The 19,691-nt window shown below is 48.8% G+C and overlaps 1 protein-coding gene across 5 annotated transcripts in view; it reads right to left on the bottom strand.

Moving 5' to 3' along the window:
- LOC144822315 (uncharacterized) overlaps positions 1 to 19,691 on the bottom strand; it is a 528,873-nt gene that overhangs the window by 72,730 nt on the left and 436,452 nt on the right. For 3 of the 5 annotated variants that reach the window (XM_078679672.1, XM_078679677.1, XM_078679675.1), the window contains 2 exons: positions 11,173 to 11,286; positions 9,203 to 9,313 (listed from right to left, as the gene is read on the bottom strand). In XM_078679672.1, coding sequence (XP_078535798.1) covers positions 9,203 to 9,313; positions 11,173 to 11,286 — 225 coding nt within the window. The remainder of the gene's footprint in view (positions 1 to 9,202; positions 9,314 to 11,172; positions 11,287 to 19,691) is intronic. The other 2 variants (XM_078679674.1, XM_078679676.1) reach the window with 1 other exon arrangement.

Genomic DNA, 19,691 nt, shown 5'->3' with positions numbered 1-19,691 from the left:
AAACTAGAAAATCAGAGGCTTTTCTGATACATTAGCTTACGTGTGGAAAAAAGGTTAGGGTAACGGATTACCTACTGCAACTTCTACTGATTCACTTTCTCCGTTTATGAATATTGTTTTCCTTAATTTTCCACAAAAGAGTTTAATTTTAAATCTTTAAAAAAAAAACTTTTTTATTGATTTCTATGACATGTTTACAAGCAAAACATTAAGCAGTAATCATCGGGTTAACCATCTCATTACAATTCTCTCAAGGGTCATTATCAGATATACATCATTCAATTCTTTCTCGATCTGCATTTCTGCCCATTTCCAACTCTACCATGGGGGACACACCATATCACCGCGATAGGCGTTCCATTTGGACCACTTCTTATCCCATTTTTTGGGGCACCTCCGGTCTACAAAGACCTCCGTCTCCGCCAGCATGTATCTGTCAAGTCAAGTTCTTTCGCCCACACTGATGCGGAGGGTGGACTAGCCCCCCCCCCAACCCTTCGCCAATTCCCGCTTAACCAGTGTGTAGCCTAGTGTTACCATCTGTTGTTCCGTATCGGTAAGGTCAGTTGCGGGCCAAATATTCAATAACCCCAGCTGAGTGTCAGGGTCATTTCCTTCACTAATGCTGTCTGCATGTGATTTGTGGCTTCTTCCCGAAGGTGGCGTATGGCAGGACAGCTCCATATCGTATGGTGGAAGGTTGCTTGTTATTGACAACCCCTCAGGCAAAGATCGTCAGGTCTGGTTCCTAGTTTTGCCAGTAGTTTTCCTGTCATATATGATCTAGGGAGAATCCTAAGCTGTATCAGCCTATAGCGTTGTGTGATGGCTGCTTCCCTTGGGAACATGAGAGCCAGTTGCCAGTCCTCGTCATCTATCTGTCCCAGGTCTCCCTGCCACTGCTCCCTGAGTTTACCAAACGCATCTGTGAGATTATTACATAGTTTCTTATATGGCTTTGGAGGGTAGTTACCAATCCAGCAGGCGGTCTTCCAGAGGTGACGAGTCCTGTATGTCTTCTAAGTTTGAAAGGGGCGATTGCAGTGCATGTCGTATTTGCAGGTACCTGAAGACCTCTCCCTGAGTCAATTGATATTGTTTCTGGAGTTCCCCGAACTTGAGAATTGAACTCTTTTTGACCAGATCCCCTACCACTGAAATGCCAATCATGACCATTTATCGAACCCGGGTTGGAAGCACATCTTGCCTAATTTCTGGGCATACCACAAAGGCGTTAACCTTGGTGAAAGAAGCTGCCCAGCCTAGACAAGAGTTTGCTCTGTGCCAGATATCTAGTGTGTGGGAGGTGGGCCCAATATATTTCTATTGTCTGTTCCTTGTGTATAAGGCCCCCAAATACCCGGAGCGGTCTATTTGGTATCTGTCTAGAGCATATGCCGGTTCAGTAGGGGGGCGATACACTCAGTGATTTACGGCCACCAGCTGTGCTGCCCAATAGTAGAGCTGTAGGTCGGGCAGCACTATACCTCCATCGTACCAGCCTTTCGTTAGTTTCCCTGGAGCCACCCTCGGGGCTTTACCATCCCACAGCAATGTTCTTACCACACTTTCCACTTCTTTAAAGTAAGAGTCTGGGACCTTCTGCTGACTATTCTGGAGAATATATTGAAACCTCGGGAGGGCCAACATTTTGAAAAGTGCCGCACGTCCTACTAGGGATAGCGGCAAGGACGTTCAATGTTTCACATCCCTTTGCAGCCTGATAAGCAGGGGAGCCAGGGTAGAGGTATGAAAGAGAACCTAGTCCGAAGTGACAAAGACCCCCAAGTACTTGAAACCGTCCTCCGCTACTGATAGCTTACAATTTGCTGGGAGTCGCGGTACCTGTCCCCGGAGCACAAATAGTACTGACTTATTCCAGTTTATCGCATACCCAGAGTATTTCCCGAAATGTGTGAATATGTTGAGCACTGCGTGTATTGACTTAGGAGAGGCAAGGTATAATAGTATGTTGTCAGCATACAAGGATATGCGATTCTCCAAGTCCTCCGCCCATCGCAGCCCCCTCACCATCACCTCCTGATGCACCCACGCCGCCAAAGTCTCCAGTATAAGGGAAAATATTAGTGGAGACAGGGGACATCCCTGTCTGGTACCCCTTCTCAGTCTGAACGCCCGGGACACGTAGTTATTTACTCTCACCTGTCCCTGTATGTTAGTGTATAGTAGTTTAACCCATCCTATAAATTTGGGCCCCAATCCCACCTTTTAAAGAACTGCGAATAGGTATGGCCTTTCTATTGAGTCAAATACCATAGAGGCATCCAATGACAGTACCACTTCGTCCTCCTCTAGAAATTCCCTTCGCGCCATCACATTGTGCAGACGGCGTAAAGACGTATTTCTCCCTGGCATAAAGCCAGACTGATCAGGGTGGACTAGTGAAGAAATGACTGCAACCAGTCGGTTGGGAAGGACTTTTGCTAGGACTTTAGCTTCCGCATTGATCAGTGAAATAGGCCTATACGAGCTACAGCAATCTGCCGGTTTCCCAGACTTATGGTTCACTATTACTGTGGCCAGGCGTTGATCCGCTGGCAGCTATCCCTTCTCGTTACTTTCTTTATACAAAGCTCGCAGATGTGGCACAATCTGAGAGGCCATAACCTTTAGAAATTCAATAGGGGTTCCATTTGGCCCCATCGCTTTCCCGGAGTTTATCTGACCTATGGCCTTACCAATCTCCTCGTCAGAAAGGTCTTCCTCTAGGGTGTCTCTATCTGAGTCGGAGAGGATCGGCATATCACTATCAATTAGAAGCTGGCGCGAGTCTTCCGCCGTGCAATTGGTAGGAGTGTAGATCTTTTCAAAGTGATCCGCAAAGGCCTCTGCTATGTCCCTAGGGTAAGTATCTCCCCTCCATGTAATGTCAGATTGGTTACCCATCTCGACCCCTGCTCTTGTCTTTTCAGCCACACCAGAGTTCTGCCCGCCCTGTCTCCCAGTTCATACAGTCTATGTCTATGTTGAGTACTTCGATATTTGGCCAGCATATGTTCCCTAGTCTTGATTCGATATTCGTCCTGCTTTAATGTAAGTCTATGGTGGGTGTCCTCCGAGGGATCATCTGCGTATTCCCGTTCCAATCCATGAAGTTCCTCTTCTACCTCGGCCAGGAGCCTCCGCCTATTTTGAATGTATTCGGTTTTGAGGGACTAAGCTTGCCCCTTCAAAACCACTTTGTATGCCTCCCAGATGGTTTGTGCGAAGTCTACTGAGCCCAGTTTTTCTTTAAAGTAATTCCCAGTTTGCGTGCAAAGTTCTCCCTTTATGTCAGATATAGTTAGGAGCCACGGGTTGAGGACTATGGTGGTGCGTGACTGTCTCTCCCAATGTGTGAATTCTATCCAAACTGGGGAATGGTCAGATATGCCCCTGGGGATGTCTTGTACAGGAATGTCTTAAGTTCCCTAGTGAGGCTGTCTGTGTTAAAAAATAATCTATACGAGATAGACTTTTGTGCACATTGGAAAAATACGTATATAATATATCCGTTGGTTGAAGTGCTCGTTCCCCATCAGTCAGTCCCATTGCCGTCGTAAATTCGGACATGAGCCCATTTGGCTTCGCACCTGGGTGTCGATCAGTTAAATCGTTCATTGTCATGTTATAATCTCCCCCCATGATTAAAGAACCTACCGGGAGTCCTGTCAATATGTTACCTAGGTCTGGCAGCAATATCTTGCCCAGTGCCGGTGGCAGGTAGACTGAAACAACGTTAAGTGCTCTCCCCTCCCACTGGTCCTCCACTACTTCAAATCACCCCCCTGGGTCCGCCAACGTCCTATGCACTATAAGGGGAGTACTCTTTTTAACCCGGATACCAGTCCCCCTCGAGCCCATAGTGTAGTCCGCGTGTACTAGGAGTTTATACCCCCATCTAGTGAGGGCTTTACTTTTCTGACCGACCAGGTGCGTTTCTTGTAAAAGGACAAGGTTTGGGGTATGTCTCCTCAGATACTGTTGCACTATCCCCTTCTTGATTATGTCGCCCATTCCGTTAGCATTCCAGGTCATGACAGAAAGTGTTCGATCTCTTTCACCCCCCATCACATTCCCTATTAAAAGTTGTAACACTGCAGATCATTGTGATCGGATAAGTGTAATAGAACATCTGACTCATCTGAATTATTATTCTCATCAAGTGGACCCTAGTACATGTCAATCTCAAACTGCCACATTTCACATCAACAAATCTGTTGTAAATTGAACACCCCTCATCCCACCGCCCTTCCTCCCCGTCCCTGCCCCCTTGCCCGTGGGTGCAAAACTACCCACTGCCCAACTAGGCAAAGTACCTCTCTCCCCCTCAAAATGTTGAATAAGCCTGGGTGTATGTGTTCCCCACCCCCGCTATTATCATGTTCAATTTTGCCTATTGCTGTCCATCCTGAGTTCGTATCAGCTACAGTCCCGATTGGACCCACCGCACAAAGACTCATTTAGTAAGCAGGCCTCCTCCTCTCCACCACCCTGCCCCATGCATGTTTTAGTCTAAGGAGCCTTATCTCATCCCCCCCTTACTTGCCCTCCAGTAGTCTGCTAGCTATCGCAATGATCATCGGGGTCTATTCCGGCCCCGCCGTCTTGTCTCCTCAATGTGCCGATCCACCACCTGATACTTCATTCAAAGTACCCCTCTGCTGTCCGCGCTTGCTTCCTCGATCTCTTCTTTGGCTCCCCACTCTACGCCACCCCTCCATCCAGTCCCAAGCTTCCTCCGATGACGCAAAAAAACATACTTTGCCATCTGATTCCACTCTTAGCTTCGCCGGGAATTACACTGCATATTTTATTTCACTATCTCAAAGCTCCTTATTCACTGCTTGAAATCTGCGACGCTGTGCCTGGACTTTGGCCGTGAAGTCCGGAAAGAATGTAATTACGATGTTATCAATCTTTAACGGGGGATTGGACCTGGCCGTCTGGAGTATGATGTCTCTGTTGTGATAATTAAAGACCCGGGCTATAAGGGGTCTCGGGCGGGCTCCGGGTTTCGGCCTACCTCCTGGTACTCTATGGGCTCTCTCGATCTAGAAGTATCTGGATAAGGTCATGGGCTGCAGGTGTGTAGTTATTAATTCTTCCACATATAGATCGGCTGCTGGCCCCTCTGATCGTTCCGGAACCGCCAAAATGCGTATGTTGTTGCGACGTGCACGTCCTTCATAATCATCCAGCTGCTGTGCCATTTGCTCCTGCTGTTTCTGCAAACCCTCCACCTGTGCTTGGAGCTGAGAGGTATCGGTCTGTAGAGCCGTGATGACAATTTTGAGTTCCTTCACCCTTTCGTTTTTTACGAACGTCTGCCCTGATGAGGGACACTTCCACGTCACCGAGTCCAGCGAGGTATGCACCCCATTGATAGCCGCCATTACGACGTGCAGCGTCGGCTCTGTTACCTGCTTGGGGGCAGTCTGTGTCTCGTCATTCTCCATTTGGCATGCCGCACTGTCTTCTCCTGCTTTATTCCAGGCAAATTTGGCCAGTTTGTCTGGGCGTTAACCTTAGGTTCTCTGCCTGTTGCCATGTGCACAGTTTTCCTTTTCAGGGATCCTTAAAAAAGTCCAGGACTGTCCTGGATATTTCCCGCTGCCTGCCCAGCGAGACTGCCTCTCGAGTGCTTCCTGTATAGAGCCGCGTAGTGTCAGGGACATAGCCCCAAGAAAAGGCCCAGGGGCTTCTCTGCTGCTGCCCGTTCCTATTACTTCTCTGGGGAGCCAAGCTGTGTGTTTCCGTCACTGATCCCATCACTTTACTTGCGCCTTCCACCGACTTAGACAAGGATGGGTCAACCTTTGCCTTGAGGAGTGATGTCGCCTCCGATGAGGGCAGGGGGCGAGGTCTCAATACAGGTGTTGCTACCTGTGATGGACTGGTTGCCACACCGCTGCTCCCCCGGGAGACCCTTAGTTTTTCAGCGCCTTGTGCCTGTGGCAGGAGTCCTTGCAGCCACCATTCGCCTTTATGAGCCCCAATGCACCGCTTTCTTTACTATGTTGTACACTCAAAGGTGAGTACACACCAGTGCAATCACTACCGTCCTCTCCCAGTCTCTCCTCACCCTTTTTTCAGTACGCATGCAGGCAAATCATATTTGGGCCTAGTAGGCTCTCCATACTGGGGGCTTGATTCTCTGGCGCCTCTGCTGCACGCCCCAGCGTCTTCTCAGAGTAGCGTCCTCCTAGCGCCAGGTTGCATGCACTCGCACAGGGTCAACCGCCACAGTTCATTCCGCACCCGCACAGTCCGGGCGGACTCCTACGCATCCGGGACTGTCTATTAACCCCCTCTGGAAGCACTGTACGCCGCACTGCCCTGGGTTAAATCGAGCCTCGCCCGGGCCCAGCTAGGCCACCAATCCTGGGCCTCAATTTGGAGACCTGGCTGCGGGACCCTCACCACGCCACGCACGACCACCTCTGTCTCGCTGCCCACCTTCCACACAGTGTTGCATCGGCCCGGTATCCAATCCCTTTGTCCCAGCAGGCTCGCTCACTGCGTCTCAGCTGGCCGCTGCAGAGTATCCGGACTGCCTCTCTCACTGGCCTCCGGTCTCCGGCTCCGGACCGCAGGACGCCACCATGTCAGATCCGCCCTCACTGTCGTCGGGTTAAAGGATTCCTCACCTGGACTCCGTTGTCCCTCGTAGCTGCACCGCAGGTAGGCGACGTGTTCCAACATGGTTGTAGCCGGTTCGTTGCATTTGATGGCACCGGATGACTCAGGATTTTAAACTGGGATGGAGGAGCACACTTAGGCTGCGGCCATACTCTTCGGCTGCTACCACGCCCCTTAATTTTAAATCTTGTATTACAAAACACTCCAGGACATAGATGCTCTAGCTGAAATCTATCCTTTTCTTTCCCCTTGAACATTTTACATCCCATCATAATTTTCCCTTCCACAACAGTAGTCACATTATGCCACACTAGGTACATGAATTATGGAGTTAACTGTGTCCCTACTCTTATCTTGGTATCAGGTTTGTTAGACCTATGTATTTGTTACTTTATTTTTAATGTAATAATTTCATGTATTGTAAACTTTGTGAAAAAGTTCTCATTCTGAGCTCCCAAATAACCCATCTTCCATTGACATGCTGTGGTAAGTGAGAACAGTCATTCGGTGTGTCGCTCCATGGATCTTCGTCAGTGCCCACACACCCAATATGATCAGTTTAGCTGTGGTCAGGGTGTGGCTTGATCATGTATGTATGTAAGTATATTGTATTTCTATAGTGCAAACCTAACCAAAAGGCAGAGGTGTGCTGTACATGGTCAAAGGCAAGCTTAAAGTTGGTGACAATAGGACAGAAAGCTGAATTATTGACATTCAATGCATTGTGATATAACGTTCTTTTAAGAGGTGAGTCTTTGATTCTTTCCTAAATTGAAACAGCGGTGGGGCGGCCCTGGTGGATTCACGGACGTTGTTCCAGATTCTGGGTGTATAGGTGGAACAGTGTTTAAAAAACTAAACATCCGAAGTTGTTACAAAAGATAGGTAAAATATCACTGGAAAGAAGTCATGTACACTCATCGGTAATTTGAAGTATGATAATCCCTGCGTGGTGAGTAAAAGATGATAGGCGGCAACACAAAAAGATGCAAGTACAAGTAAAAAAAAAGTAAAATAACTTACTTGTATCCAGATGCTCATTACGCTCCGCCCTTTTGCTTATTTACTGATTTATTTACGCTTGCAGTCTGCTTTGTATCAAACTTGGGCTTACTACTTTTGATGTAGTCGCAGTGATAGTTTAACCATTGTTTTTAACAACTACAGAAATGTTGTATTAAAATAAAGTTTCTGGTTGCATGCGATGATTGACACAGAGCCTTGAAAAAGTCGCTGTGTGACGAAACATATGTCACATGTCACATCTATTGTGTGTAACACTTTTGAGTCTCCTTTTTTTCTTCTTTTGAAAATAATAAAAATAAATAAAAAAATATAATTAAAAAATCGGTCTTCATGGTACCATGCCAAGCTTAGCGGAAATTCTGTCAACTCCCTATTTGCCTCAAATGTTGATGAGGTCTCTTACTGTAATTAAGATTCAAATCTTTAAAGGGCACATGGCTGTCATTTTATTTTACCATGTTGATAATTCTCGGAAATAACTTAGCTTCTAGTTTTTGTTTTATACAACTACACACTTGTGCCTTTCTGTGAATATTCTATATAACACCAAGCAACAGTAAGAACTCCACTGTTCATAATTCATGTATCTGATTGTAGACATGTCTAAGCACTGTCCTTGCCACCTTTGTGGATAATTGTTTATTGATACATGGTGCTCTTTGTGTGGTGATGTTATCATCAACCCGGAATTTCTTTCTTTTTTTGAAATACCTATGACCCTTGCTCATCACACTTGTTGCCATGCCCCTGTTCAGCATTAATATTTGCAGTGAGCTCTTTTTTCACAATACCTACATATAGCAGAACTTATTTTTAAGGCAAAGAACATAGAGCATTAATGTTTCTGCAACACCTGTGTCTTTGAATATTGGAAATAACAAAAGGTTTGTGCAAGGCGGCTTTTGTGGGAATACAATCCATGTGATCCAATCCAGATCAGCTGATGTTCTGAGTCTTAAACTTGAAGTTGTCCAAAAACACTAACAATTACAACATTTCGCAATACAGAACACATCCTGCTTGTGTCTATTTACAAACTGTTCAAAGCAGAATGTAAGCTATGAAAACTCAGTAGTGGCAAAAACCATTAGAACACATTGAAAAAACGTATTTCCCCTAAAGCAGATGCCCTACATCAAATAGTATAATGTAGGGCCCTATGGTAGGGCCACATTCCTAAGACTGACACGTCACTATGACGAGGATTGACCTTGCCATTTGCTAAGCCATGGGTAAATCTGCACCTATTTGTTTGAGGACAGTTACTTATGGATTTACAAAAGAGAGGCAGGGTAATGTGAACAATAAACAATAAGAACACATCAACTGTGCTGTTAGTGGATTTACTTAGGTACAAATATTAAAGAAAACACTGTTCAATAGTGTTGCAGCCACATTCAAATAAAAGTGGCCAATAGTAGGTGAAAGGGAAGTGAAGAAAGTTACACTGCCATCTCTGTCCCTTTTCTGAATGTATAAGCTGTTCAGAAAATATATTCCTGTAACTGTGATCAGTCATGTACTCTGTACTTACCTGTTGCATTATCTTTGTTTTCTCTTTTCTCAGAGTCGAGATGGCCAGAGGAATAAATCTCTCCTTCTTCTTTAATCCTGAATGGAATTGGCAATATATCAGCATGCCCTGCTACAAAAGCAATCCATTAAATATCAAATGGCATAATACTGTGATTGCATGCACAAAATCTGAGTTACTCATCCATACTAAAGGTCAGCCACTCTAATGGTGGGAAAGACTAGACAGTGAGTTTAAGGAGTTGACCCCTTTGTTCAAGCCACAACTCATTGTGCCTCCTGTTCTCTACGCAATTTTATTCTACTTGAAAAGTAACTTCAAACAAGTCTTGGAGCTATGAACACTTCTACAAAAGCATCTCATAGCTACATGGGACAGTAGTACCCATTCCCTTCTTATGGTCCCGGCAATGCCACAGAGCACTGAAACTCTGATTTTTCTGTTTATAAATTACCAGATCCCTCAATCTCATCCTGCAGCTCTCACATTCTACTGCAATACAAGGTGTGAGGAGTTTGTGATAAAGGGTTCATGGGGGTATCAGGAGGTGAAAAGAATCAACTCAAGACAATTCTCTGAGGATGAGGGTGTTTATCATTGTACAGAGATACAGAAATTGCACTTACAGCGAACATGTACTGCTTGTCATTTACCAGATTTTCGTAATTGAACTGGTAAGATAATGTAATAAGCATATTTTATATTGCACATTCACCACAAGGGGTCTCTTAGTACTACATATAAGATGTTTATTGTTGTCAGTATAATTGTACTCAATTTATCAACTCTGGAGGTTGAAACACTGAGTAAACCTGCAGAAATTCAAACTGTCATCCTGAGGTCAAACGTGGATGCTTGCAGAGGACGCTGTGCCATCAGACCGAGCAGTGTGAAACCTGCGATCTGAATCTCAGATGATGGCTATTCGTAGTGCTACAAGACTAGAGATATGTGTTACTCAATATTCAATAAAAACACTAATTAACATTATTATTTGTATCTGTGTTATTGAGGGAACCTCAACTCTGAGACAAATAAGGATCACTCAAAACTGTAAGGGGATGGAATACTTGAGCAATTAAGTCCGAAAGAACTCTTAAAACAAAGACTGCACTTACCGTAAACTCACTACCCAATATTCTGGGAAAGAAAAAAGGAAATGAGATTTTGCTGCAGACATTTAGTTGTCTACTGTGTTTAAGATGTGATAGGGAATAGACCAGTACCAGGAAATAAAGCAATGGTACAATCATGGTCAGACATTGTTTCAGTAACCTGGCAAACTGCATATGGTTCAGTGGCTTCTGAAGAGGATAATGCTTAGGTGTGCTATGGGGAAATTCTGAAGTGTTCTACACTGTGGTTGTGCAGTGGATTGTGCACAAATATTACCCTTCTTTGTAGCACGTTTCTTCTGCTTTAGGGAACCATAACACACATGTACCTTCTTCTTCAGAAACTCTGCAGCGGGTAATGTTCTACTGCCCATTTTTTCTCACTTCAAACTAAGTAATGCTCAACTTTTGCAACTATTATTTTACTCTCGATTTCACTCTGAGGCTATCCTCAAATCAGATGCTCAGGTGTTCAGAGACAGAAATTAAGCATAATATTTCAACAGGTAGTAGGGTACCAGAAGCCATCATTGTCCACAACATGATGCAGCAATGTGCTCTACTGATGAAGGTGCCTAGAATGGTGTGCAAGAGAGGGGAATTCACATGACCCTGAAGGAGAAAAAACACTTACAATAGGGGCTGTGGTACGCAGAAGAACACACACACATTTACCATCGCACCCACTTTTGATTGCTGCTTTCCTACAAGCATATGGATGTGATTTGGTTTGCCTCGTACATATAGCTTCACCCTCACACGTATAATCTGAATCATTAGAGAATTCACTGCAGCAAAGGAGACACTCATTATGCGTTCTAGATAGCCACTAAACTAGCATCATTAGCATGTTACCTAAACTCAGGTGACTGCTGGTTTCTTGTTCGTCTGTACCATACGGATCCATTAGACCCAAATCTAGCTCATGTTCCATCTTCAAAACATCCTCAGAAGTGCGAAGAGCATAACCTATGAGACAAACAGACGATTACTGGAGTACAGGTTACAGGGAACAAAACGGGTGAATAAATGGACTTTAATATGACTTAACTATTCAAATATGTGAAAGGTCTGTTGAGTTAGGTTAAAAATTTGAATGATTCAATGCAGACAGACAGCACAGCTTGTTTCCCAATAAACAACACGTGGTGGGACAGTGTGGAGGGAGCATGGCCTGTTGCTGATAGAATGAGCAGTCTCTCGGAGGTCCCGGCCACGCACCGCCATCTAGCCCCATCCGGACAATCCTTCTGCTTCTACTGCCCCCCATTTGATGCTGCCATATTAGTGCTGGGTTTCCGTAAGCCATGGAAGTGGATTGAACGACAGCTGCAAGCCGCGGAGAAATTCAAGATGACAGCCGGTGCTTAGGAAGGGCCATGAGAAATAGCCCAGCGAGTGCTGTCCTTAGTCCCTGCCTTTCGCTCTGATTGGACATCAGCGGGCTACAGGTGGGACCACGAGTGTGTGGTGATCTCATCGAGCCGCAGGCCCGGTGGACTCTAGCCGGGACCAGCAATGGGAGCGCAGGTCGGACACAGGTGGTGGCTCTGTGCTGAAGGTGAGCCCACAATAGGAGGTACATAGAGGTATCATGCATCTAGACTGCGGGGGAAAGGGGCCCTTCTGGCACTGGGGTGCCAGGGTTGGATTGGTAACGCGGGCACTCTGGAAATGTCTAAAGGGCCGGTAGCAGAGTTCTAGCTGTGGGCTGCTTTTTTGGGCAGCCTAGGGGCTGACTGTGCTGTTAGGATACCGCCAGCGGCCCAGTGGGTGCCTGAGTGGCCTTTCTAAAGGCAGATGGGCGGAGGTATCACTCTCTTTCTCTCGCTGGGCCAGCCCATTAATGTATGCTGTTTGAGTGATGGCAGAGGGCCTGAGCAGAAGTGGTCTCACTTGCATTCATGTGTGGCTCAGCAGTGTGAACTAATCTGTGCATTTTTTTTCATCTAAGTGAAGTTAATAAAACATGCCCCTCACCCCCTTTCTTTTCATTAAACTTTGATGAAGCAGTGTTTTGTGGAAAGGCAATATGCAAATGTGGGCCACTTTTTAGGTCGAGCCTAGCGCAGCGCCATGGGCTGCTCTATGGGAGGCTTATTGTGAGCGTTCAAAACTTCTCCGTGTGGGTCTCAATCCTCCTACACATTCCATTAGCCTTTGCGTATGTCTTCCAAGAATAAAAGCACGCTAATGGTCAAAGGCGGGTGCATGTCCTACCTCTTCTTGAAATTTTCCCTCCCATGGCATTTTGCTCTCGGGAGCAAGCAGCGGCGCACAGAGTGGCAGCTGCATTCCTCCTGGATTAGGTTACCGTGCTTTCTCTTTCGCTTGTTATTCACCCGGTGATATTGTTGCCTTTAGACCTTCCTGCCCCTCCTCACGCCGTTCAAGTTGTACATTCCATGCTCCCCTCACGCTGACCATGTTGTCCACCTTCTGACTCCTGGGCAGCGTGCGAAGGGAGGCAACATCATGGCGCACACTCCCTGCTGCTTTACCGTGAAGCTTGTCCATGTATGTGAGTATGCTTCATAGCGTTTTAACTTAGCCTTTTTAAATCTATTACCCACACTCCATACATTCCATTCCTGCTATCTTTGTTTACCACACTCCTTCTGCACACACTCCCTGCTGCTTTACCATGAAGCACGTCAGTGTATGTGAGTATACTTCATAGCACTTTAACTTAGCCATGTTAAATCTATTACCCGCACTCCATACGTTACGTTCCGCTGCCGTTTTTGTAGTTTTTTATATCCCCTGGGGTAAATAGCTAACTCACAGGGTTTAAGAGCGCATCGAACAGATTGCCATTTTAAAACACGCTTCTTTCCTACGTAAGCAAGCCATATATAAGGATTGTGACTTACCGGACGAGACAGTGCGTGTGCAAACGTTTACAACCACTTCACCGACGGATTATAATAATGAATGGGCCATCATAGCAAGTTAAGTCTCAAATATACTTATTTATAAACTAGGGGTGATGCTTTGGACATGTAAAGTAATAGGCAGCTAGTAAGAGCATAACTCTAGCGCCTCGTGACAAAGTACTGTTGAACTAACAAAAGACCCCTTGGCAAGTTTTGATATTAATCACTGGTCATAGAGTCTCCGAAGTCGCCCACTGTGTGAAAGTTGCAGAGACCGCAATTATCTATTAAATATTCAATTTACTATCCACTTTTTGCAAATGGTCGTGGCAGTAAAGCAAAGTAATTCAATTATGGACATCTTCGGGGGCGTGGCCAACAGCATGGCCGGTTAGGAAGTGCCTTGCCGGAGCTCCCGTTGAGCTGATGCCGAATTCGTCGTAAAACTATCATCCCAGTGCACAAAACCTGACAACGGGAGTAGCAACACCCCTGGAGCCAGCGAGGACGAATCCCCAGCTGAGAAACCGCCGGGAAACCACAAATTACCGACGCGGTTTGGTGACCGAGAGAAACCCCTGCATGGCCAAGATGGCGGCCACGGCACCCGAGATCCGAATCCAGGATTAAAAGCCAGCTACCGAACACCTGGTGCCCAGCGGAGTTTGCCAATCACCTGGAGCGCCCTCGCAGGGGGGCTTGAGCGTGGAATCGGGAGCCCGGCGGGGGGACCTGCGACCCATTGGAGACCGGCCGCCTTTACCAAGATGGTGGTCGGAGTGGGACAGAGCCGGTGAACTGTGCCCGGGGGCCCTCCGGGTGAGACCCCGGATACAGGGAGAGGAGAACGGGAGAGCCCCGACGTGATCCCCGGAGATACGGTGACTGATAGGGGTGGGAGACGCTGCTACATCGAAGCGCCCCCCCACCCCCGAGAGGAGCCGGATCACTGCGCCAACATGGCGGCTGGAGCCACGTTACTGCGCCTGAAGGACGCCCGTCCGGGCAGCGGATCCTGCTGTGGGCCTAGAGACTGGTGAGCGGTGACACCCCGAGCCCTTTTCGTCATCTGGGGCTTGGTGAGAGGGCCTCCGGGTCGGGTGCAGATACTCGTGCAGCGTACGGGGGCGGCCCTGCTCCTCGGGAGATATCCTCTTTGGCCTGGAGGCCTGTGCTGGGGATCCTCCTCCACTCTGTGTGCCCCCTCCCCTCCCCGGGGACCCCACGGGCAGGCCCGGTCGGCAGTGGAGGTGAGAGGTTGAAGTCGGGCAATTACATGACGTGGTGACCTCGTCAACGGCCCATAAGAGGAGGGCCTGCTCGACGCGGGACATCCAGGAGGCCGTGCTGTGCGAAAAGCACGGTATTCCAGCATCAGGGGTGGAGCATACCGTTTCCTCCCCCCCCCCCTGTTCCACCACAGGTGCGGGTCTGCACACCGGGGGAATGAGTATCACGGGCGGCTACAGGGGTGAGCCCCGGAGAAGTGGACTGCCATGGGGAAAAGAGACACGATCCCTAAAACGCCGAAACAAGGACCCATGGACAACTTGGCGGCGCCAAGGCACCTGCCGGAGTCTCTGCCTGCGGTCTCCGGGGTGCGGACTGACACGGCCTTGCTGATGGAAGCCATCCAGGCATCCAGGACGGATATACAGGAGTCTCGAGCGGCCCTGGAAGTTAAGATCGGGGAAGTGGGCTCCGAGGTGACATTGCTCCGGCAAGATTTCCGAAAATTGTCAGATAGGGTGACGGCGACTGAAACGAGGATCGGCGAAAACGAAGACTCGATCTCCACCCTGAAAAAAGACATGGCAGAGCTGCAAGCATCCCATCGACAGCTGCTGTGGAAGGTGGATGATTCTGAAAATAGAACGAGACGCAACAACCTTCGCTTCGTGGGTTTTAGAGAAGGAATTGAAGGGACGAGCATGACTTCATTCCTCCACGCCTGGCTGATGAAGACCTTCCCAACGGCACAGTTCTCCCCTTGCTTCATCATCGAGAGAGCGCATAGGGCCCTCCTGGCTAAACCTCCTGAAGGTGCGAGACCGAGACCGGCGATTGCGCGCTTCCTGAACTTCGCGGATAGAGACCTGATCCTGAGAGAGGCCAGGAAACTGGGGGAGATCCGATTTGAAAATGCGACTATAATGACTACAGCCAAGAAGTTCAGAAGCAGCGTCGCTCTTTCGATACAGTGAAGGCGAAACTAAGAACCTTAAATATCTCATACATGCTCCTCTTCCCCGCTAAGCTCAAGGTATTGTACAAGGACAAGTCCATCTTCTTCACTCATCCGGATGAAGCGTGGCAGTGGCTGGAGGAGCGCCCTATCCTGAATAGCAGAGAGGCCGTGGGGCGAGAAGAGATGAACAGATCAATGCGACAAAGGTCTCAGTGGGAACTACCGAAGCCGCAGAGGCGAAAGTTGCGTAGAGTGAAGAAGCAAACCCCGGCGACACCGTACCGGGGCCAGAGCGCGGGGGACGGGCGGAGAGGAGTATCGGCAACACCGGGAGGCAACTCCGTGGCAGGATCCAGGTTTAGCTGTCTTCGAAATGGAATCCGCTCGGAAGGCGACGACGAGGAGGAGTCGGAGAGCCGTGCATCTGGAGAAGGAGAGGGGGGGGGGAACAGGACTCCGTCTACCCACTGGTAGAGGCGATCCGACACTTGGAGCATGATTCTTCGGGGCAGACCAGCGCTCCCGCAATGGACACACAAGACTCTCACTCATGATCGATGGTGTACCATGACATTGGGGATGGCAGCTCGACACAGGGAAGCACACAAGTTGACACGCCCTTCTTTGTTCCTTAAGTTTTACTGTTTATTGGTTTGTGAAGGGAGGGATGAGTGGGCGGGCGACAGGCCTACTCCCGCGGATAGTGCTGTCCTACGTTAGGATGCGACTGGATGGGGAGGGAGGTGGGGAGTGGGGGGGTTTGGGGGACGTTTCGGATTCTCTCAGGTTGGGGAACGGGAGGGGGAAGTTGGGGGGGCAACAGTTTGGGACAAGGCAGCAGCACACTTTGAACCTACACACCGCAAAGACACACCAGAGACTGACCCTATGCAGCTATTGCATCCTAGTGAAGAGGGCACAGCGGGACATGCTGCAACTGGGCACGACACATATACGGAGGGGATTGCCTGCACACAAATACCTTAGACCCAATGACACATGCTCAAGATACAATGCACCTGGGAGACAGAGGAGTTAGCCTCCTGACGTGGAATGTCAATGGATTGGGCGCCAAGGTTAAGAGAGGGCTTGTAAACGCCTACATCAAAAGGGTAGACCCAGATATCACCCTCTTGAAAGAAACTCATCTAAAAGGAAATCATTGTGCTTTTATAGCCAGGGGTCGCTATAGAGTGCTGGCTCATGCGGGCTATACGTCAGACTCCAGAGGGGTAGCGGTCATTATAAAAAAGGCCTCACCATTCAATATTACACGCACCTGGGTAGACCCACTAGGAACATACGTAGGTGTACAGGGGACATGGAATAGAAGTGTCTACACGATAATTTCGGTATATGCACCGCCCAAACTGCAGTCACGTACACTTACAGCCCTCGCCAACCTTCTGCTGGACACAGCTGATACGATTCAAGTGTTGGGAGGGGATTTCAACGATGTCATGGAGGTAGAGCTGGACCGATCAGGGGGGACAGGTAGAGGGGGGAGCCAGACTGCGCTAGAGCGCCAGATGCATAATTTAGGACTTATGGACATATGGAGACGGCTACACCCCACCCGAAGAGCTTACTCGTATTACTCAGGGGCACACAAGGTATTCTCGAGGCTAGATTATATTTTTATGTCCAGACAATACTTGGGGCAAATGACGTGGCAGAATATAAGGCCAGAGGTGTGTCTGACCACTCGCCCTTGCTCATGGAGGTGGGCCGGTACCGAGGAGGCATGGGTGCCCCCTGTCGCCTCGCGGCCTGGGACCTGCAGAATGCGGCAATCGTCCGTGGCCTACGAGCGGACATTCGGGTCTACGTGGCTGAAAACGAGGGCACGGTAGACTCTGGTGTCACCTTCTGGGAGGCCCTAAAGCCGGTCCTGAGAGACAGGATACAAAACAGGCTAGGTGACGAAAGGCATAGGGTCCAGGCGGACGTTGCGGCCGTGGAACAAACGATACTGGACCTGGAGAGGGATCACCAGATCACAAAGAATACTGAGAGTCTTAGACGGCTGTTGGACGCCCAGAGGCGCTACAGAGAGCTGGTGACAAATGAGGCAAAGACACAGTCCCAGGCCACCCTCCACCGTCTATACGACGTGGGAGACAAGTCTGGCAAAATTCTGGCGTGGCTTAGTAAGAAGGAGAGAGCGGCGAGGTGGGTAGACAGTATTAGAAATACCGACAGGGAGTTAGTTTGTGCGGATGCGGAGATAACTAATGTTTTTGCCACGCATTATGAAAGCTTCTATGCACCGCGGGCCTTGGGGACGTGCGAAGAGGCTCTGAACTACATGTCTCAGATAGACTTGCCGATGTTGTCCCCGGAGGACCTTTTGGGCTTGGAGGCAGACATTTCGATAGATGATATATCCGAAGCCATTGCAAAATTGAAACCGGGTAAGACTCCAGGGCCTAACGGTTTCCCCTCGGAATTTTTTAAGCGCACGACGGACCTCCTGTCGCACCACCTCAAGGGTCTCTTCGCCGACGCGTATCAGGAAGGAGAGCTCCCTCCGGACCTCTCCTTGGCCACGATAGTTCCGATCTACAAAGAAGGCAAGCCGCGGGAAGACTGTGCGTCCTACCGCCCAATCTCCCTCCTAAACACGGAAGTGAAGATCCTAGCGACTATCCCGGTAGACCGCCTGAGAAAGGTCATACCAGACCTTATACACTTAGACCAATCGGGTTTTCTACCAGACAGGGCGACCAAACTGAATCTCAGGCGGACACACAACTGGTTACAGGAGGTGAGAGGGAGAGAGGAACCCCATTGGTTCCTCTCCCTTGACGCTGAAAAAGCGTTCGACGCGGTACATTGGCCGTTTCTCACGGCGGTACTCAAAAAGTTTGGCTTCGGCCAGAATTTCCAAAAGTGGGTCCAGCTCCTTTACACCACTCCTATAGCTAGAGTGCGGGTGAACGGCAGGCTGTCCCGGGAATTTCAGATCCAGAGGGGTGCCCCCTTTCCCCCCTCCTCTTTACGCTTACCATCGAGGTATTGGCAGCCAGGATCCGACAGAACGAGGACATTTCCGGCTTTATGAGGCCGGGAGCCGATTAGGCACAAGAAAAGATCTCGCTGTATGCGGATGATGTCCTCCTCTACATAACGAGACCGGAGACCACCATACCGGAGCTATTCCGGGAACTAGCATGGTATGGCGGACGGGCTGGGCACACTATAAACTGGCACAAATCCATCCTTTACGACCCGGGGGGGTCGGGACAGATGGGGACGGCTACCGGAGCAACTGGTGACTACCACCGAAGGTTTCCAGTATCTCGGGATCTACATTACTTTAGATGTGGCTTCATCGTTCCAGAGGAATCTTGAGTGTATTATAGTAAATGCGGTAGCGGACATGGACCGATGGAGACAGCTCCCACTTACACTCCTTGGCAGGACAGCCATGTACAAGATGATTGTCCTACCCAAATTTCTGTACCCTCTGCAAAATTAATACTATCCGCTTCCTAATGCGGTAATCGCTCGAATCCACTCTGACCTGCGAACTTTTTTGTGGTTGGGCAAGCAACCCCGGGTGGCTCTGACCACGCTTCAGAGACACCAATACAGTGGAGGCATTTCACTGCCTAACTTGGAGGCCTAATATTGGGCGGAACATTTGACGCCGATCAATGCCTGGATTCATGCTCCGGCGGACCACCCGACCTATGCCTTAGAGAGACTAAAATTGTCACCTAAGAACCTACTGTCCTATCTGTACAGCGGTTCGGGACGGGCTTCGCTCCTCCCGGCGACTGTCCTTACACTCAATGCCTGGACCAAGGCCACGAGACGTATGGGGTGGGAAAAGAAGCCCACAAGACAGACACCGTTGTGGCACTGTCACTGGTTAAGGGAGCTTCATAAACTGCGTGGATTCCAGCGATGGGATGATATAGGCGTCTCCACAATAGGGGATGTGGTAGCCAAGGGGGATCTAAAGTCCTTTTTGGCTCTACAGCGGGATTTCGGCCTCCACGAGTCACAGTTGTTTAAATACTTGCAGTTCCGCAGCGCGTGGCGGGTTCAGAAGGTCCCGCTGAGAGATATCCCGGAATACGCACCGCTAGAGGGGCGGCTCCTCCAGGAGCAGATGGTGGGACAGGCAGTGTCCCTCACCTACAAAACTTTAACCAACAATATGCTGGGAGACCTAGCAAAACTCAGGGGCTTATGGGAGGCAGAGGTAGGAGAGATGGAGGACCTAGACTGGGAGATAGTCCTGATGCATCCCAGGGAGGTGGCGATTAAATCGAGATTACGCCTGATTCAATTCAATGTGC

Source organism: Lissotriton helveticus, chromosome 3_1, assembly GCF_964261635.1.
Source record: "Lissotriton helveticus chromosome 3_1, aLisHel1.1, whole genome shotgun sequence".
NCBI lineage: Eukaryota > Metazoa > Chordata > Amphibia > Caudata > Salamandridae > Lissotriton > Lissotriton helveticus.
This window is presented reverse-complemented; position numbering and strand designations above follow the sequence as displayed.